Below are 16,514 nucleotides of genomic sequence, written 5' to 3'. Positions count from 1 at the left end.
GAAAAGATGTCTGAATAATCAGTGTGTCATCCCCGGTGACTGGTAGTTCCCTATCCAACTTTAGGCAGGCCACGCCAATACACAAACCATTGCCATTTCTAAAAAGATTGTAGGTATATAAGGATGTTGCTGATCATATGAAACACTCCATATTCCAGCAAATGTGTATGAAATGTTGACAGTCGCTTGTAGGCTACCTTCCAGACCAGTTACTTAATAGTGCAGGGTACTCTGTTGCCCTAGACTTTGCTACATTGCTGTTGGAGGGATAATGTTCATAGGGAGCAACACACATTTGTAATAACACAAGGTACTTGAACTAATGGAGTACATTTTTTAAATTTTGACAGGTCGGTTTGTTTTCCAGCTGAGGTACAGCACAGTGACCTAGGGTACCCTTTCATAGGTTGGCCTGAAAACTAGAGTAAGGAAAGTAAAATACATCTTAATATGACATTTAATAAAATGCACATACAATTATATTTGTATTCTGGGTGCACGTTTTGTTGAAATGTTATCCATAGAAAGATTGCCAAAACCAGTAAGACACAATTGAACAGTTCCTCTGGGGACTGGGGAGGAGCTGTGTTTGACAGAGAGCCTTTGTACTGGACAAAGAAGTCTTCATATTAGATAGATCAGCCTGACTGCTGCCGGTCATTTCATGCTGAACTTGGAGGAGGCATAACGCTAATCAATAGAGTAGGTCCCTTTGTATTCTTGAAGGGTATCTGGGAATGGTTAAGACTTTACATACTGACTGCTACAAGAAGGATACAGCTTGATGATTCATGTGTTTGATCTAGTTTGTCTGCAGATTTTACATTTTCCTAAAGAATACGGTCTTATATTTAGGGGACATTACAAGGCAGCAAAAATGAAGCGCTCCCTTGGACTTTGCTTGGTGGTCTGTTTTGGGATACTCGATTTGGGTAAGTGCACTTTGGCTGTAGTGCGCTTTTAAATTGCTGTATGAGGTTTGACGAGTGCTATATCACGAATAGCTTCATTTTCTGACATGTTATATATGATATGTTTGTGATATGTTTAATATGTTGCATGAAAACAATTGCAGTTTGTAGGTTAATTCTTAAGATCACCGAAAACGTTTTGTTGCCTCGGAGCCAATTGTACTCTCAGAGTGATGCAAACTACATTTATAAGTTGATGTTTGAAAAATATCTCTGACTTCAAATAACCTACTCATTAAAAAATATATATTTTTAGGCTGTGCACTTCGTTGCTTCAAGTGCTCCGATTACACAGGGCGCTGCGAAAATGTTCAAGACTGCACTTATGAAGATTCCTGTTTATCTCTGAGTGAAAGAGGTGTGTTATTAAGTAACTTTGGATAAGAGTGTCTTATATGACTAAAATGTCATGTAAATATAAGTTTGCTATAGGCTTTTAGCTGGGTAAAATGTACATTTAAATCTGATTACACCATATCTAGGACGTTGGCTGAAACATTTTGTATATTCCTATTTGAGGTCTAAGGCATTTGATTGTAATTGAGTAACAGTTTTATTCTTTATAGGTGGGAAGACAATTCGACAGTGTATCAGATACACAGACTGTGACAATTCTCGACTTTCCCAGATGTTCCCTGCCGTCTCCGGGTTCACGTACCGGTGTTGCAGCAGCAACCAGTGTAATAGTAGTACCACTATTGCCACGAGAGGGCCAGTTTTCGCTTTGATGGGGTCACTATTGGTCTTCTGGTGGTCCTCACTGTGAGCTCCAACTGCCATGCACAGCTGACGCAGAGCCCTCAATGGAGCTGGAGATTGCAGTCAGTAATATGATTTTATGTTGTTGTTGATAGTTACATGTGTTGTTTAAATTGTGGATGAACAATGTCCGACTTAGCTGCAGTCTTTCCTGTTTTCTCGAATGCTTTTTTTTTCAGTGAACTAACCTAGAGGAACACTCAAAATAGAAATCTACATGTTTATTGATTTTGGTTGTTGTAAATTGATACTTGACAGTTATGTGCATATTTGGGTTAGGCCATTCGCTTTAGAAGCATCAGGCTAAGACAACCTCGTTCATCCAATAATGAATAACCGGGAACATTGTACATGATATCCATACTGTTGTCTGCAGGAGGGTTTCCTCCCACTTTATGTACACTTACTACAGCCTCATTATACCATGATGATTAATCCATTTCACTAGGAACGCAGACTAGTCGTGAAGATAGGCTGCACAGATGGGATGGGATATGCTAGTAGTCTATTCACCCACCTAGGCACCTACTCACCCAAGTCAAGACGGGAAAAAATGTAAGCTGAAAATATATTTCCCCAGTGTTTTAAGTTGTGATAAGAAATATGTTTCAATAACATTTAAAACCATGTTAAAGGTTGTGAAAATTGTCAATCAGTTTTATTCTCACTTTTAGAAGACTCACCCAAACCAATAAAATGACCTACCGGTATTTGAAAGAGACTGTTTCCCATTTCTTTCTAACCCTGTTTATAATATCAAGGAGGTTATCCACAGTAGCCTGTAGCTGCCATAAATGGACTGTTGAGCTTCCTTAAAACAATGTTAAACTAGCAGCTAGCTTACTAGCTAGCAACAACAACAAAAAACAACAATAGTATTGGATTCTCCATCAACACACTGCAATTTAAGACACACTTTTGAAAGTACGGCCAAGTGCAGCTTTTAATTATTTAACTATTTAAACAGTTTATTTTTTCTGGAATTGTTTCAATTTGTTATTTTATGAGTTTGCCGGGACGGATGTGGGTAGGGAAAGTTGCTATGCACCGGAACACTGCGAATGGTTGACCAGCCAATAATGTGCCCAAAATTAAATTACACTAGTTGTTTGCATAACATTTGGAATATAATTTAATGTTCACATCAAAAAATTGGTTATCAATAAATACAAATAAATACATATATTAAAAACATCCCGTGGCATTATGTGGGATACAGTGGGATCTAAAAAGGATTCTGGGAACCCTCTCCATTATAATAAGCTACTTGAGTCTACACTTTGTGCTTTCTTACAATTTAACTTCATTTATGTTAAGGTAAAATAACAATGACAATACTGTTGACTAAGGGCTCTATTCAATCTGTAAAGCTGAGGCGTTACAGATCCCACAATATAAATGTAAAGGTAATTTCTGATTGAGCCAACATATTCAACGTTTACCATGAATGCAGTCTCCGCTTAAGCAGGAACATTATCTTTAAATTTCAATCAGCTGTAAAACTAAACTTCCGTGGTGTGGACTGAATAAAGTCCTAAGTCAACACAACTATTTACACAAATAAAAATGAAAACAAAGGTAATCATTTCACTAGAGCATTATATCAATACATGAACCTTATTTTCTGGCATCAATTTTACTATTCTCTGTCACTAAAGTCTCCCAGACCTTCCACCTCAATCTTTCGACCAATCTCTTCCAGCTGAACTGTTTTCTTCTGCCCATTCTTCTCCTTTGCTTTCACATGCTCCTCTTTCTCTGGCTGTGCTGCATACCAGGGCCGGGAGGCTGAGCTGCTATCACAAGTCCGTCCCCCTCTTCGGAACCCTCCCCTGCCAGCCCTGACCAATCCCCAGCCCTGTAGCTGGCCTTCAGGCACGTCCCCCTCCTGCACTCCTCGTATCTGGTCCAGCTCCTTGGCGCTGAGGGCGGGCATGCGCACAGGGACCGTGTTCCCGAACTTCGAGTAGTCCACTGAGTAGCGGCCATCCTCCTCTGTCATGATGGAAACGAAACGCCGGCCCCACAGAATCTCCTCGGGGGTGTAGGAAGTACGCGCCTGCATGGTGATACCTGTGGTCTCCACCACACCTGTCAATCCACAAAGACAATAAATCAGTAATTTGTTTTTGACGAATCAGAATACCACAAATGGTTGATTACTTAGAATGAAATTCAAAATTAATTTATTTGTTTGTGATATTGTAGACATTAAAGAGTATACAAAAAAAACTATAATTTGAAGGGCTACCGTAGACCACTTGAGGTCTGAAAAAATCTGACAAACTTTGATTTTGGAGTGAACTATCACTTCAAGGCTGTAGGCTCTATTTTAACAAACCTAACACAATGGTAAATGTTAGTGCTGGCATCAGGAATATTTTCGTTATTTTCACAACCGGAATTATGGGCGCAAAAGGGCTGGGTTTTGATGAATAAACAAGTTGTGTGTGTGTCGAGGCTTGACCCCTCACTCAGAACGTGCTCCATGGCTAAATATGTGGTTGCTTCAAGTTGTGTATTTACAGTCTTATGTATTACGTAGTCATAAACTCTAATTATGTTAGTCCGTTATAGCCTAGTTTGCCCCATATTTTCTAAATATGTTGAACATGTTTGTAGTCCCCAATTGTTCTCATTGCATTGCTTCAATATGGAAATACATTGTTAAACATAGGCTAAAGCATTCACACTGATATAGAAGCAAAACCTACTGTAAATTGCAGTCTGGACATGGACATGCCAAACATAATCAATAAGCAAAATTAAATTCACTGGGCTATTGATAAGGCCTAAAAAGACAGTTTATCATTCAAATTATTCTAATTAAAGAAGACATCAAAACTATGTAATAACACTTATGGAATCATGTAGTAACTAAAAAAAGTGTTAAATCCAAATATATTTTATATTTGAGATTCTTTAAAGTAGCCACCCTTTGCCTTGATGACAGCTTTGCACACTCTTGGAAGTCTCTAAACCAGCTTCACCTGGAATGCTTTTCCAACAGTCTTGAAGGAATTCCCACATATGCTGAGCACTTGTTGGCTGATTTTCCTTCACTCTGAGGTCCACAATGAGGATTAGGCACAATAGTGGACTTTGCGGTTAGCCTTCAAAATAAAAGTATGTCATTGACTGTGATGCAAATTAATACAAATAGTAGAATTATGCCATACTTTTATTTTGAAGGCTAACAGCAAAGTCCACTATTGTAGCTAATCCTTATTGTGGCTAGCGACCACCATTAATCAAATCAGAACTGTCTTATAAATAATGACACCTAGCTATATAGTTAGCTAGCTAACTATAGCTACTGAAACAGATTATGTTGTATTATTTGACACGTCAAATAGTGTTATTTGACGTGTATCTTTTTTGACACACAAAGACCCAAATGACGTTCCATAGAAATCTTGGTTGAGAATGAAACGACTTTACAAATTAACAACGAAACAGCACAGCAAGTAAGTGAAAGAAATAGGATTTGATTATGGTTTACTGGTAATGGGCTCTTATGTAAATGCCAACAAAATACATTTTTGGTCAGTGGTGTGTGTGTGTAACCTTTATTTAACTAGGCGGGTCAGTTAAGAACAAATTCTTATTTACAATGATGGCCTGGACGACACTGGGCCAATTGTGCTCTGCCCTATGGGACTCCCAATCACGGCTGGATGTGATACAGTCTGGATTCGAACCAGGGACTGTAGTGACGCCTCTTGCAATCACTACTTACTTAATCTGTAGCCTAATAGACTGCATGGTTTCCAGAGTCGTAGTGGGAGGACCTCACACCATGTCATCGAGTGACTCCAAGTCATGATGGTTATTACATCAATATTTGCAAATAATGGCATTTCCACCATCATTTCTCGCATAATGAATTTTACCGACACAAAAAGATCCCCACCATGGCGAATGTACAAATGATCTGTCGGCATTTATAAAATTGTACCGAAACTACATGTTTCCATCACAGCTTTCATATTTTTTTATTTATAGGGTATGACTTTACACGCATAACAACTGTGGATGGAATCGTGGTTATAGTTGAAGACTCTTCTTTGAGTCATAAAAGTGCATTAAAATTACTAAGGAGCCATGCACACTTTGGAGAAGTGTGTGGTCACTTGGACACACCAGTGAGTCCTCGCACGCAAACCCTTGTCATTTGTTTGTCTTATGTTGCACCTACCCCACATTTCCCAGGAATATTCTTATCGTGTTACTGAATGTAATGTTTGGATTCAGTCGTGTCAGGTTGTGTCCTCAATTTTGATCTAATAATTTCCCCATCATCTCCAAACTGTTCCCTTTCAATTGCTACCGTGGTTTTGCAATATGCTTTTCATATTTATTCTGTAAGAAACATTTCAATTTAGCTCTGTCCATATACAGTGCATTCGGAAAGTATTCAGACCCCTTGACTTTTTCCACATTTTGTGACATCAGTCTCATTCTAAAATTGATTAAATTAAATCTACACACAATAACTCATCATGACAATACAAAAACAGTTTTTTATTTTTTTTTTTACATAATTATTCAGACCCTTTACTCAGTACTTTATTGAAGACCCTTTTGGCAGCGATTACAGCCTCGTGTCTTTTTGGGTATGACACTACAAGCTTGGCACACCTGTACTTGGGGAGTTTCTCGCATTCTTCTCTGCAGATCCTCTCAAGCTCTGTCAGGTTGGATGGGGAGCATCACTGCATAGCTATTTTCAGGCCTCTCCAGAGATGTTCGATCGGGTTCAAGCTGGGCCACTCAAGGACATTCAGAGACTTCTCCCGAAGCCACTTCTGCGTTGTCTTGGCTGTGTGATTAGGGTCGTTGTCCTGTTGGAAGGTGAACCTTCGCCCCAGTCTGAGGTCCTGAGCGCTCTGGAGCAGGTTTTCATCAAGGATCTGTCTGTACTTTGCTATGCTCATCTTTCCCTTGATCCCAGTCCCTGCCGCTGAAAAACATCCCCACAGCATGATGCTGCTACCACCATGCTTCACCGTAGGGATGGTATTGGCCAGGTGATGAGCGGTGCCTGGTTTCCTCCAGACGTGACACTTGGCATTTTCAGGCCAATGAGTTCAATCTTGGTTCTCATGGTCTAAGAATCCTTTAGGTGCCCTTTGACAAACTCTAAGTGGGCTGTCATGTGCCTTTTACCGAGGAGTGGCTTCCGTCTGGCCACTCTACCATAAAGGCCTGGTTGATAGAGTGCTGTAGAGATAGTTGTCCTTCTGGAAGTTTCTCCCATCTCCACAGAGGAACTCTGGAGCTCTGTCAGAGTGACCATTGGGTTCTTGGTCACCTCCCTGACTATGTCCCTTCTCCCCCGATTGCTCAGTTTGGCTGGGTGGCCAGCTCTGGGAAGAGTCTTGGTGGTTCCAAACTTCTTCCTTTTAAGTATGATGGAGGCCACTGTGTTCTTGGGGACCTTCAACGCTGCAGACATTTTTTGGGGTACCCTTCCCCAGATCTGTGCCTCGACACATTCCTGTCTCGGAGATCTATGGACAATCAAGTTGTAGAAACATCAAGGATGATCAATGGAAACAGGACGCACCTGAGCTCAATTTCAAGTCTCATAGCAAAGGGTCTGAATACTTATGTAAATAAGGTATTTCTGTTTTTATTTGTAATAAATTAGCAAATGTTTGTCAAAACCTGTTTTCGCTTTGTCATTATTGTGTGTATATAATTAATTTAATCCATTTTAGAATTATTCTGTAATGTAACAAAATGTGGAAAAATGGAAGGGGTCTGAATTCCTTCTGAATGCACTGTAGGCCAATTCCCACGAATGTAATGGGTTAACACAAAACTACCAAAACAATTAGTTATAGTGAACATGGCAATCGAAAAGCCCAAATCAGCGGTAAGATGTGCAATAAGCAAGATGTGAGTTGTGTCCACTCCAGTCTACACAACTCTGCCGGTAAAAAACATTTTTCTACAGTGCATTTGGTAACATCACCCAACAATGATTTGACATTACAAAAGCCATTTCACATGCAATTGAATGCTGAAGGTGCTGCACAGATATACACATTTTAGATCAATAATAGGCTTTCCTTGGCCCGAGCAGCTGCGCTCTGTGTTCTGAATAGTTTGACAGGCTACTGAAGGAGAGGACGCATCAATTCAGTCACTAAAGATTAGGGTTATTTTCTGAGTAATAAACATTAGTGAACCGGCAGTTCATAACGTTTGAAACGATTTTCTGTCCGATTCATGCTGCAGTTGAATCGGTTTGGGCTCCCGATGCACTAGCTCTTAAATATTTGAACCGGGGACCGATGCGTATCGGTGAATCGTTCCATCCCTATGAACAACACATCATCATCTCCCATCCTACCTTCAAGAATCACAATGATCTCCATGTCCTCTGTGGCCAGGGAGTGGGCGGAGACCTCATAGAGTGGGCTGCCACGTTCTATGGTGTGACTAATGATGAGAGGGGACACCAGGAAGATGCCGTTGCTCCTAAGGGGATTCTCCACCTGGATATCCAGCTGGCAGACAGGGATCACCTCACCCTCAGTGGTGACCGTCCGGCGGATCACCTGCCACCGGCAGACAGAGAGAGGGGACATATTAGAGAGCTCCTCATCACTCACTACAGCTCAAGAACCGTCAATGGTTTCACATGATATCGGTCATCTGTTAAAACCATAATCAGCTACCTAACTGAGCACTTATTGTAAATACTTTCATAACCATACATTTTGTGATTAAAGAGGTTATTGCACAGTAATAACAGTGTGAATATACTGCATTTGAACCCAAAACTAGCACCTCACATTTACGCTGATGGTCCCAATTACTAGCGATCGGGGGAAAAAATTATAGTTACATATCGGAATCAATCAATCAATCAAATGTATTTATAAAGCCCTTCTTACATCAGAATATGTCACAAAGTGCTGTACAGAAACCCAGCCTAAAACCCCAAACAGCAAGCAATGCAGATGTAAAAGCACAGTGACTAGAAAAACTCCCTAGAAAGGCCAGAACCTAGGATGAAACCGAGAAAGGAACTATGCTCTGAGGGGTGGCCAGTCCTCTTCTGGCTGTGCCGGGTGGAGATTATAAGAGTACATGGCCATTTAAGGCCAGATTGTTCTTCAAGATGTTTAAACGTTCATAGATGACCAGCAGGGTCAAATATTATTTTTGACGATATATCGTATCGGTTTGACAATATCGCAGTATTATTGTTGCGCTAGTTGGCTATACCTACACCAAAACAAAAAAATGTCCCTTCAAAGATTGTTCTCCATCTTCTTTTTAAATGGGAAGCCCATTTGTTTTCAGTACTTATTTCCATGACTGATAAACTCGTTTTCTCATGGCTCTCTTGTCCATCTGCGGCAGACATATGGTGAGCAATGTTTGGAACATCGAATCACAATAATATCAATATTGAAACGCAACGTTTATTTGTGGTACAGTGGGATTAAAACTGATTTAATTATATATTTTTTGTCAATGATCTACACAAAATACTCTATTGTCAAAGTGTAAGAAAAGTTCTAACATATGTCAAAAATGCATGAAAAATATAACACTAATATATCTTCATTAGATAAGTATTCAACCCCCTGTTTGACAGTGATTACAGCAGTGAGTCTATCTGGTTAAGTCTCTTAAGAGCTTTACACACCTGGAGTGTACAATATTTGCACATTATTATTTATTAAATTCTTCAAGCTCTGTCAAGTTGGTTGTTGATCATTGCTAGACAGCCATTTTCAAGTCTTACCATAGATTTTCATGCCAATTTAAGTCAAAACTGTAACGAGGCCATTTAGGAACATTCAATGTCATCTTGGTAAGCAACTCCAGTCTATATTTGGCCTTGTGTTTTAGGTTATTGTCCTGCTGAAAGGTGAATTTGTTTCCCAGCGTCTTTTGGAAAGAAGACTGAACCAGGTTTGCCTCTAGGATTTTGCCTGTGCTTAGCTCTATTCTATTTCTTTCAATCCCCAAAAAACTCTGTAGTCCTTGCCGATAACAAGCATACCTATAACATGATGCAGCCAGCACCATGCTTGAAAATATTAAGATTGGTACTCAGTGATGTGTTGGATGTGCCCCAAACATAAAGCTTTGTATCCCATCCAAAGTGTAATTAATAGCATCAGCATGCTCAAAGGGATATTTAATGTTTTACCCATCTACAAATAGGTGCCCTTCTTTGCGAGGCATTGGAAAACCTCCCTGGTCTTTGTGGTTGAATTTGTGTTTGAAATTCACTGCTCAACTGAGGGACCTTACAGATCATTTTAAGTGTGGGGTACAGAGATGAGGTAGTCTTTCAAAACTCATGTTAAACACTATTATTGCACACAGAGAGATCATGCAACTTATTATGTGACTTGTTTTTACTCCTGAACTTATCTAGGCTTGCCATAACAAAGGGGTTGAATACTTATTGACTCAAGACATTTCAGCTTTACATTTTGTCTTAATTTGTAAACATTTCTCAAAATATAATTCCACTTTGACATTATGGGGTATTGTGTGTATGCCAGACACAAGAAATCTAAATGTAATCCATTTTAAATTCAGGCTGTAACACATCAAAATGTCGAAAAAGTCAAGGTGTGTGAATACTTTCTGAAGGCACAATTGTGAGAATCACAATACACATCATATCAGCACCTAAGTGTCGTGATAATATCGTATCTTGAGGTCCCTGGCAATTCCCAGCCCTACCAATTACTGTATATCCTGGGCCCAGTATCAGATAGGATTAAATGCATATGAATAGAATGGATGACTTGAATGGGGACTTTGTTCTATTCATTCTGTTTCTATGCATTTAATCCTATCCGATAGGCAAAATCCAGATAACTTTTGAAAAACTGGGCCCTGAGCATAACCTGGAGTTGAATAGTGGCCGAGATGATCATGCTCTTCCGCAGGTCACCCAAGCGGAACATGAACGTGGGCCGGCCTTGGCGTGGTGCGATCACTGCGTTCCGGGAGAAGATGAGGGTCTCTGCTCGCCTGTTAGCCTGAGCAGTCTTCATGAAGATACAGCCAAGCATCACAGCATTGACAATCAGCCCGAGAATGTTCTGGACGATCAGCACCATGATGGCCAGCGGACACTCCTCTGTCACCATTCGCCCCCCGAAACCTATCGTCACCTGGAGGACAGATGGACATGTAAAATCAGATAATGACTACATACTGTGTACACTATACTGTATTGTACAGTGCACCAGCAAAGACAATTTAATTAATGTGAGACAAAAGCAAATTATCACATTTTTCTAACGGTCCCATTAAGTGTAGTTTGATATGTTTGTACAAAACTATCTGCAACAATGTTTTACAAAACCAATGTCAAAAGGTTTGGTAAGTGGATGCTTACCTGCACTTCGATGGAGAAGAGGAAGGCAGAGGTAAAGGAGTTAATGGCAGTGACACAGGGCACGGGCCCGGGCTCCCCGTTTGGGTCACGGGGTTCCAAGTCACCGTGGGCAAAGGCCATGAGCCACCACATCATGGCAAAGAGCATCCATGAGCAGAGGAAGGCCGAGGTGAAGATGAGGAGGGAGTAATGCCATTTTAGGTCCACCATAGTCGTGAAGACATCCTGAAGGAATCTGCCCTATGGTGGCCAAGAGATGAAAATAAGTATCCATATTACAAGTACAACTCCACTGTTAATCAAATGTAAATCAAACAGGGTTTGTTAGATGATGTTCAACTGCCAGCTTCCTCCGCCTGCATTCTAGAGATGGTTAGTATTGTAGTGGAATGGAGATCTGGGATCCATATGTGTCAAGCGTCTCAGAATAGTTGTGCTCATTAAGGATCAGTTTTGCCTTTTAGATCACAACGAATAAGATTACATGGACGGGGGGGCCTGATCCTAGATTAGCTACACTTGATTTTTGGCCAAGAAAAGTAGACATTTTCAAAATGTTTCTGACCTGCTCGCGAATGTTCTTGTGGGCCACATTACAGGATCCATTCTTGGTTATAAACCTGGCCCGTTGGGAATTGGTTTTGAACTGGTTGGGCTGCTTGGCATTCTCTGCCAGTCGGGTCAGAAAGAATCCATCCGGTAGTAGTGGGCCCTTCCGGGCCAGCATATTGTTGGTGAGGAAAAATTATGTATTTCACTGGAAAGAGCACATTTTATTTGATTAAAATCTGTGAAAACAAAATATGTCAATTGAATACATCATATATCAACTGAAACATTTTTCCAGATGGATATCTATTAGGGCCAATTAATGCAAAGACAGCATCCTGATGCCAAATCATTACATACAGTAGTCATGACATAATATGTAGTCATGACATGAGTCATTCATTTTTAAGCTTATAACGTTTCAAAATAGTCTACACTAGCATAGGTTTATCGCAGTCATTGGATATGCAAATGCAGATGTACCTTTGAAGGTAGCTGAACAATTAAACGACATTCGCCATAATATTATTTATCAGGCTATGCTAGCTAGCTAGTCTAGCCAGCTAGCTAGTTTAGCCACTTCAGCCATGAATGCAAATGGAACGAACAACGAAGCATCTATTTTTGAAAGACTTGCTTACTAGCAAGCTTATATAAAAAGCTAGAATTTGAACAATTTAGTCGCCAAGCGAGTGTATAATATTAACAACACATGTCATCTAGTCGCGTGCACTGTACAAGAAGCAGGTGCACAAGATTTCTGGCTCGTGCGGCCGACGTAAACATCTGTAGTCAGGGTGGTGACGATGATGAGAATGTAGCATTTGTAATTATTACATTCACTGAGTTTCACACCTATGGTTTCACAATATGATAAGCACATATCTTACCTCGATATAAGTGGCAGTGAGTCTTTTGGAAAATAAATTGAACAAAATAACCCAGATGATTTTAGAGCTACGTATGTCCCCAGTCCATTGTACTGGCGCTGTTGCAGAATGTCAAATGTAACTTGAGTGGACCACTGACCCCAATGCATTTAATGCAGTTTGCAGGTTGAGGTTAAATTAATTGATTGGATATTGTGATTCAAGGAAATTGAAAGCAACATTTTATGAACAATTATTTACAAGTAAATTTTTGTAAACAATTAGCGATTTCTTTAGCTTTTTCCTTTCTGTAAAGAAATGTCTTCATACTTCATTGATAGAAAAGTGTGTCTTAACTCTTAACACAAGAAAAGAAACGCAGAAACTGCTAATAGTCCGTTTTGTACTTTGTATTAAGATTGGGATTGAATGGAATGGCATAGTATTTGCTGAACCTATCTGTGTCTATGGGGAACTGGAACTTTATCACACAGTCTGTACATTTCATTGTAAAACATTTCCTGTAAAATGTACAGTAATTTACTGACAGCAGTTGGCCAGTAAGTTACTGTAATTTATTTGACAGTACAGCTACTGTAATACATTTTACGGTAATCAATTTTACAGTACCACATATTTTACTGTGATCAATTGTCCAGTGTATTACAAAATAATTGTAATTACAACAATATATCCTTATGATATACCTCTGACTATCACTGGATAGTGTCAATACAATACTGAGATATTCATTGTAACTTGATGCCAGAGCAATGAAACAGTACAAAAGAGTAAAAGTTACTATTAAACTGTAAGAAAATTATTTCTACAGTATTTTACTGTAATTACAAGGGATTAGAGCAAGCAGGCTGGCTGTAGACATTTGCATATTATATCATATTAAGGAATACTAGGTGTTTTATATCACTTGCACCTCTGGTGATTACAGGGCAAAACAGATCAAATGGACATGAAAAGGTTTAAGACCCGCTTACCACTCTGATCTAATAGGAAACTACTACCACATATCACCTAACAAAGACTTCTAAATTGACTTCACTACACTGCAAAACAGATAAAAAAGGACATGGCTAGCCACTCAACCATTAAATGTTTGATCTGTTCTCTATTTAAAGTTGAAGTCAGAAGATTACATACACTTATGTTGGAGTCATTAAAACTCGTTTTTCCACAAATTTCTTGTTAACAAACTATAGTTTTTGCAAGTCGTTTAGGACATCTACTTTGTGCATGACACAAGTCATTTTTCCAACAATTGTTTGCAGACAGACTATTTCACTTATAATTTACTCTATCACAATTCCAGTGGGTCAGAAGTGTGCATACACTAAGTTGACAGTGCCTTTAAACAGCTTGGCAAATTCCAGAAAATTATGTAATGGCTTTAGAAGCTTCTGATAGGCTAATTAACATAATTTGAGACAATTGGAGGTGTACCTGTGGATGTATTTCAAGGCCTACCTTCAAACGCAGTGCCTCTTTGCTTTACATCATGGGAAAATCAACAGAAATCAGTCAAGACTTCAGAAAATAAATTGTAGACCTCCGCAAGTCTGGTTCATCCTTGGGAGCAATATCCAAACGCCTGAAGGTACCACGTTCATCTGTACAAACAATAGTACGCAAGTATAAACACCATGGGACCGCACAGCCGTCATACAGCTCTGGAAGGAGACGCATTCTGTCTCCTAGAGATGAATGTACTTTGGTGCGAAAAGTGCAAATCAATCCCAGAACAACAGCAAAGGACCTTGTGAAGATGCTGGAGGAAACAGGTACAAAAGTATCTATATCCACAGTAAAACGAGTCCTATATCGACATAACCTGATAGGCCGCTCAGCAAGAAAGTAGCCACTGCTCCACAACCGCCATAAAAAAGCCAGACTACGGTTTGCAACTGCACATGGGGAAAAAATATCATATTTCTTGGAGAAATGTCCTCTGGTCTGATGAAACAAAAATAGAACTGTTTGACCATAATGACCATCATTATGTTTGGAGGGAAAAGGGGGAGGCTTGTAAGCCGAAGAACACCATCCCAACCGTGAAGCACGGGTGTGGCAGCATCATGTTGTGGGGGGTGCTTTGCTGCAGGAGAGACTGGTGCACTTCACTAAATAGATGGCATGATGAGGAAGGACAATTATGTGAATATATTGAAGCAACATCTCATGACATCCGTCAGGAAGTTAAAACTTGGTCGCAAATGGGTCTTCCAAATGGACAATGACTCCAACCATACTTCCGAAGTTGTGGCAAAATGGCTTAAGGACAACAAAGTCAATGTATTGGAGTGGCCATCACAAAGCCCTGACCTCAATCTTATAGAAAATGTGTGGGTAGAACTGAAAAAGCGTGTGCGAGTAAGGAGGCCTACAAACCTGACTCCAGCAGACTTACACCAGCTCTGTCAAGAGGAATGGGCCAAAATTTACCCAACGTATTGTGGGAAGCTTGTGGAAGGCTACCCAAAACGTTTGACACAAGTTATGCAATGCTACCAAATACTAAGTGTGAGTGAGTGTATGTAAACTTCTGACCCACTGGGAATGTGATGAAAGTAATAAAAGCTGAAATAAATCACTCTCTTCTATTATTCTGAAATTTCACATTGTTAAAATAAAGTGGTGATCCTAACTGACCTAAGACAGGGAATTTTTACTAGGATTAAATGTCAGGAATTGTGAAAAACTGAGTTTAAATGTATTTGGCTGAGGTGTATGTAAACTTCAAACTTCAACTGTAAATGTAAATGTTAGGGAACCACTACCACATATCACTTAAGTTCATAAAGCAATCTCACTAACGGATGCAACAAATATAACCTCTTACAAGACATGCCTCAGAATATGTTAATGAGTGAGAAACAACAATACCATGCACACACTAGTGTTCAAGAGGTTTTTGGCACTCCAAAATGTGGTATGGTACTGTATTCTGTATTACAGTAAATTACTGGCAGCTAGTTGCCAGTAGGTTGCTGTAGAGTTTCAGGACAAGTTTTGTAGAATTCCTAAAATACAGTACATTACCGTATTCTGTGGGCATTCTTACTCACGGGTGCAACAAATATGGTCTCTTACAATAAGGAGTATTGGTGTCTCTGAGGGATCTTTGGCCTGTTTTGCTAACTACCTCTCTCAAAGTGTGCAGTGTATAAAGTCAGAAAATCTGCTTTCTCAACCACTGCCTGTCACCAAGGGAGTACCCCAAGGCTCAATCCTAGGCCCCACGCTCTTATCAATTTACATCAACAACATAGCTCAGGCAGTAGGAAACTCTCATTAATTTATATGCAAATGATGCAGTCTTAGCTGGCCCCTCCCCTGTTATTACTATCCTCTGAGGGGTTAGAGCTTAAGGTAGTCACCTCATACAAGTACTTGGGAGTATGGCTAGACTGTGCACTGTCCTTCTTTCAGCACATATCAAAGCTGCATATCAAAGCTACATATCAAAGCTGCATCCATGGCTTCTGGTTGGGGTATGTACATACAGTCACTGTGGGGACGACGTCCTCGATGCACTTATTGATAAAGCCAGTGACTGATGTGGTGTATTCCTCAATGTCATCGGAAGAATCCCGGAACATGTTCCAGTCTGTGATAGCAAAACAGTCCTGTAGTTTAGCATCTGCTTCATCTGACCACTTTTTTATACACCGAGTCACGGGTGCTTCCTGCTTTAATTTTTGATTGTAAGCAGGAATCAGGAGAATAGAGTTGTGGTCGGATTTACCAAATGGAGGGCGAGGGAGAGCTTTGTACGCATCTGGCTGGAGGGGGGGGTGGACCTGGCTGGAGGGGGGGGGGGGGGGGGGGGGGGGGTGGACCACATAAGCTCATGTAACTAGGGTGACCACATTCAAAATATCCAAATGCGGGACAACGGGATGATTTTGCAGGACATTCGCAGGACAGTGTAGTCTACATTAATACAAATATTTGGCAGCATTT

The 16,514-nt window shown here is 40.1% G+C and overlaps 2 protein-coding genes across 4 annotated transcripts in view; one reads left to right on the top strand and one right to left on the bottom strand.

The window, feature by feature from the left end:
* The first annotated feature begins 456 nt into the window (after nucleotides 1–456).
* Nucleotides 457–2,717, top strand: LOC139368574 (CD59 molecule (CD59 blood group) b). The gene is made up of 3 exons (XM_071107608.1): nucleotides 457–932; nucleotides 1,228–1,329; nucleotides 1,538–2,717. Exons 1-3 carry the CDS (start codon nucleotides 785–787, stop codon nucleotides 1,735–1,737), a joined length of 450 nt encoding a protein of 149 aa, XP_070963709.1. The 5' UTR covers nucleotides 457–784; the 3' UTR covers nucleotides 1,738–2,717.
* A 5-nt stretch (nucleotides 2,718–2,722) lies between these two features.
* The window catches only part of LOC139368557 (potassium inwardly rectifying channel subfamily J member 11, like), a 25,445-nt gene continuing 11,653 nt past the window's right edge, over nucleotides 2,723–16,514 (bottom strand). Inside the window, exons 1-6 of one of the 3 annotated variants that reach the window (XM_071107580.1) lie at nucleotides 12,558–12,654; nucleotides 11,684–11,875; nucleotides 11,119–11,358; nucleotides 10,622–10,891; nucleotides 8,092–8,299; nucleotides 2,723–3,821 (exon numbers count right to left, since the gene is read on the bottom strand). In XM_071107580.1, coding sequence (XP_070963681.1) covers nucleotides 3,370–3,821; nucleotides 8,092–8,299; nucleotides 10,622–10,891; nucleotides 11,119–11,358; nucleotides 11,684–11,845 — 1,332 coding nt within the window. In that variant the 5' untranslated portion in view covers nucleotides 11,846–11,875; nucleotides 12,558–12,654 and the 3' untranslated portion in view covers nucleotides 2,723–3,369. Of the gene's footprint in view, nucleotides 3,822–8,091; nucleotides 8,300–10,621; nucleotides 10,892–11,118; nucleotides 11,359–11,683; nucleotides 11,876–12,150; nucleotides 12,228–12,557; nucleotides 12,655–16,514 lie in introns of those variants that run through there. The other 2 variants (XM_071107596.1, XM_071107587.1) reach the window with 2 other exon arrangements.

The sequence above is a fragment of the Oncorhynchus clarkii genome, chromosome 2 (genome assembly GCF_045791955.1).
Source record: "Oncorhynchus clarkii lewisi isolate Uvic-CL-2024 chromosome 2, UVic_Ocla_1.0, whole genome shotgun sequence".
Taxonomy (NCBI): Eukaryota; Metazoa; Chordata; class Actinopteri; order Salmoniformes; family Salmonidae; genus Oncorhynchus; species Oncorhynchus clarkii.
This window is presented reverse-complemented; position numbering and strand designations above follow the sequence as displayed.

What these genes read in the sequence shown, in the direction of transcription:
- LOC139368574 (XM_071107608.1), top strand. Translation starts at nt 785, where the DNA reads ATGATTCATGTGTTTGATCTAGTTTGTCTGCAGATTTTACATTTTCCT. An exon ending in TTTTGGGATACTCGATTTGG is followed by an intron (nt 933 to 1,227) that starts GTAAGTGCACTT and finishes ATATATTTTTAG; the next exon opens with GCTGTGCACTTCGTTGCTTC. An exon ending in TTTATCTCTGAGTGAAAGAG is followed by an intron (nt 1,330 to 1,537) that starts GTGTGTTATTAA and finishes TATTCTTTATAG; the next exon opens with GTGGGAAGACAATTCGACAG.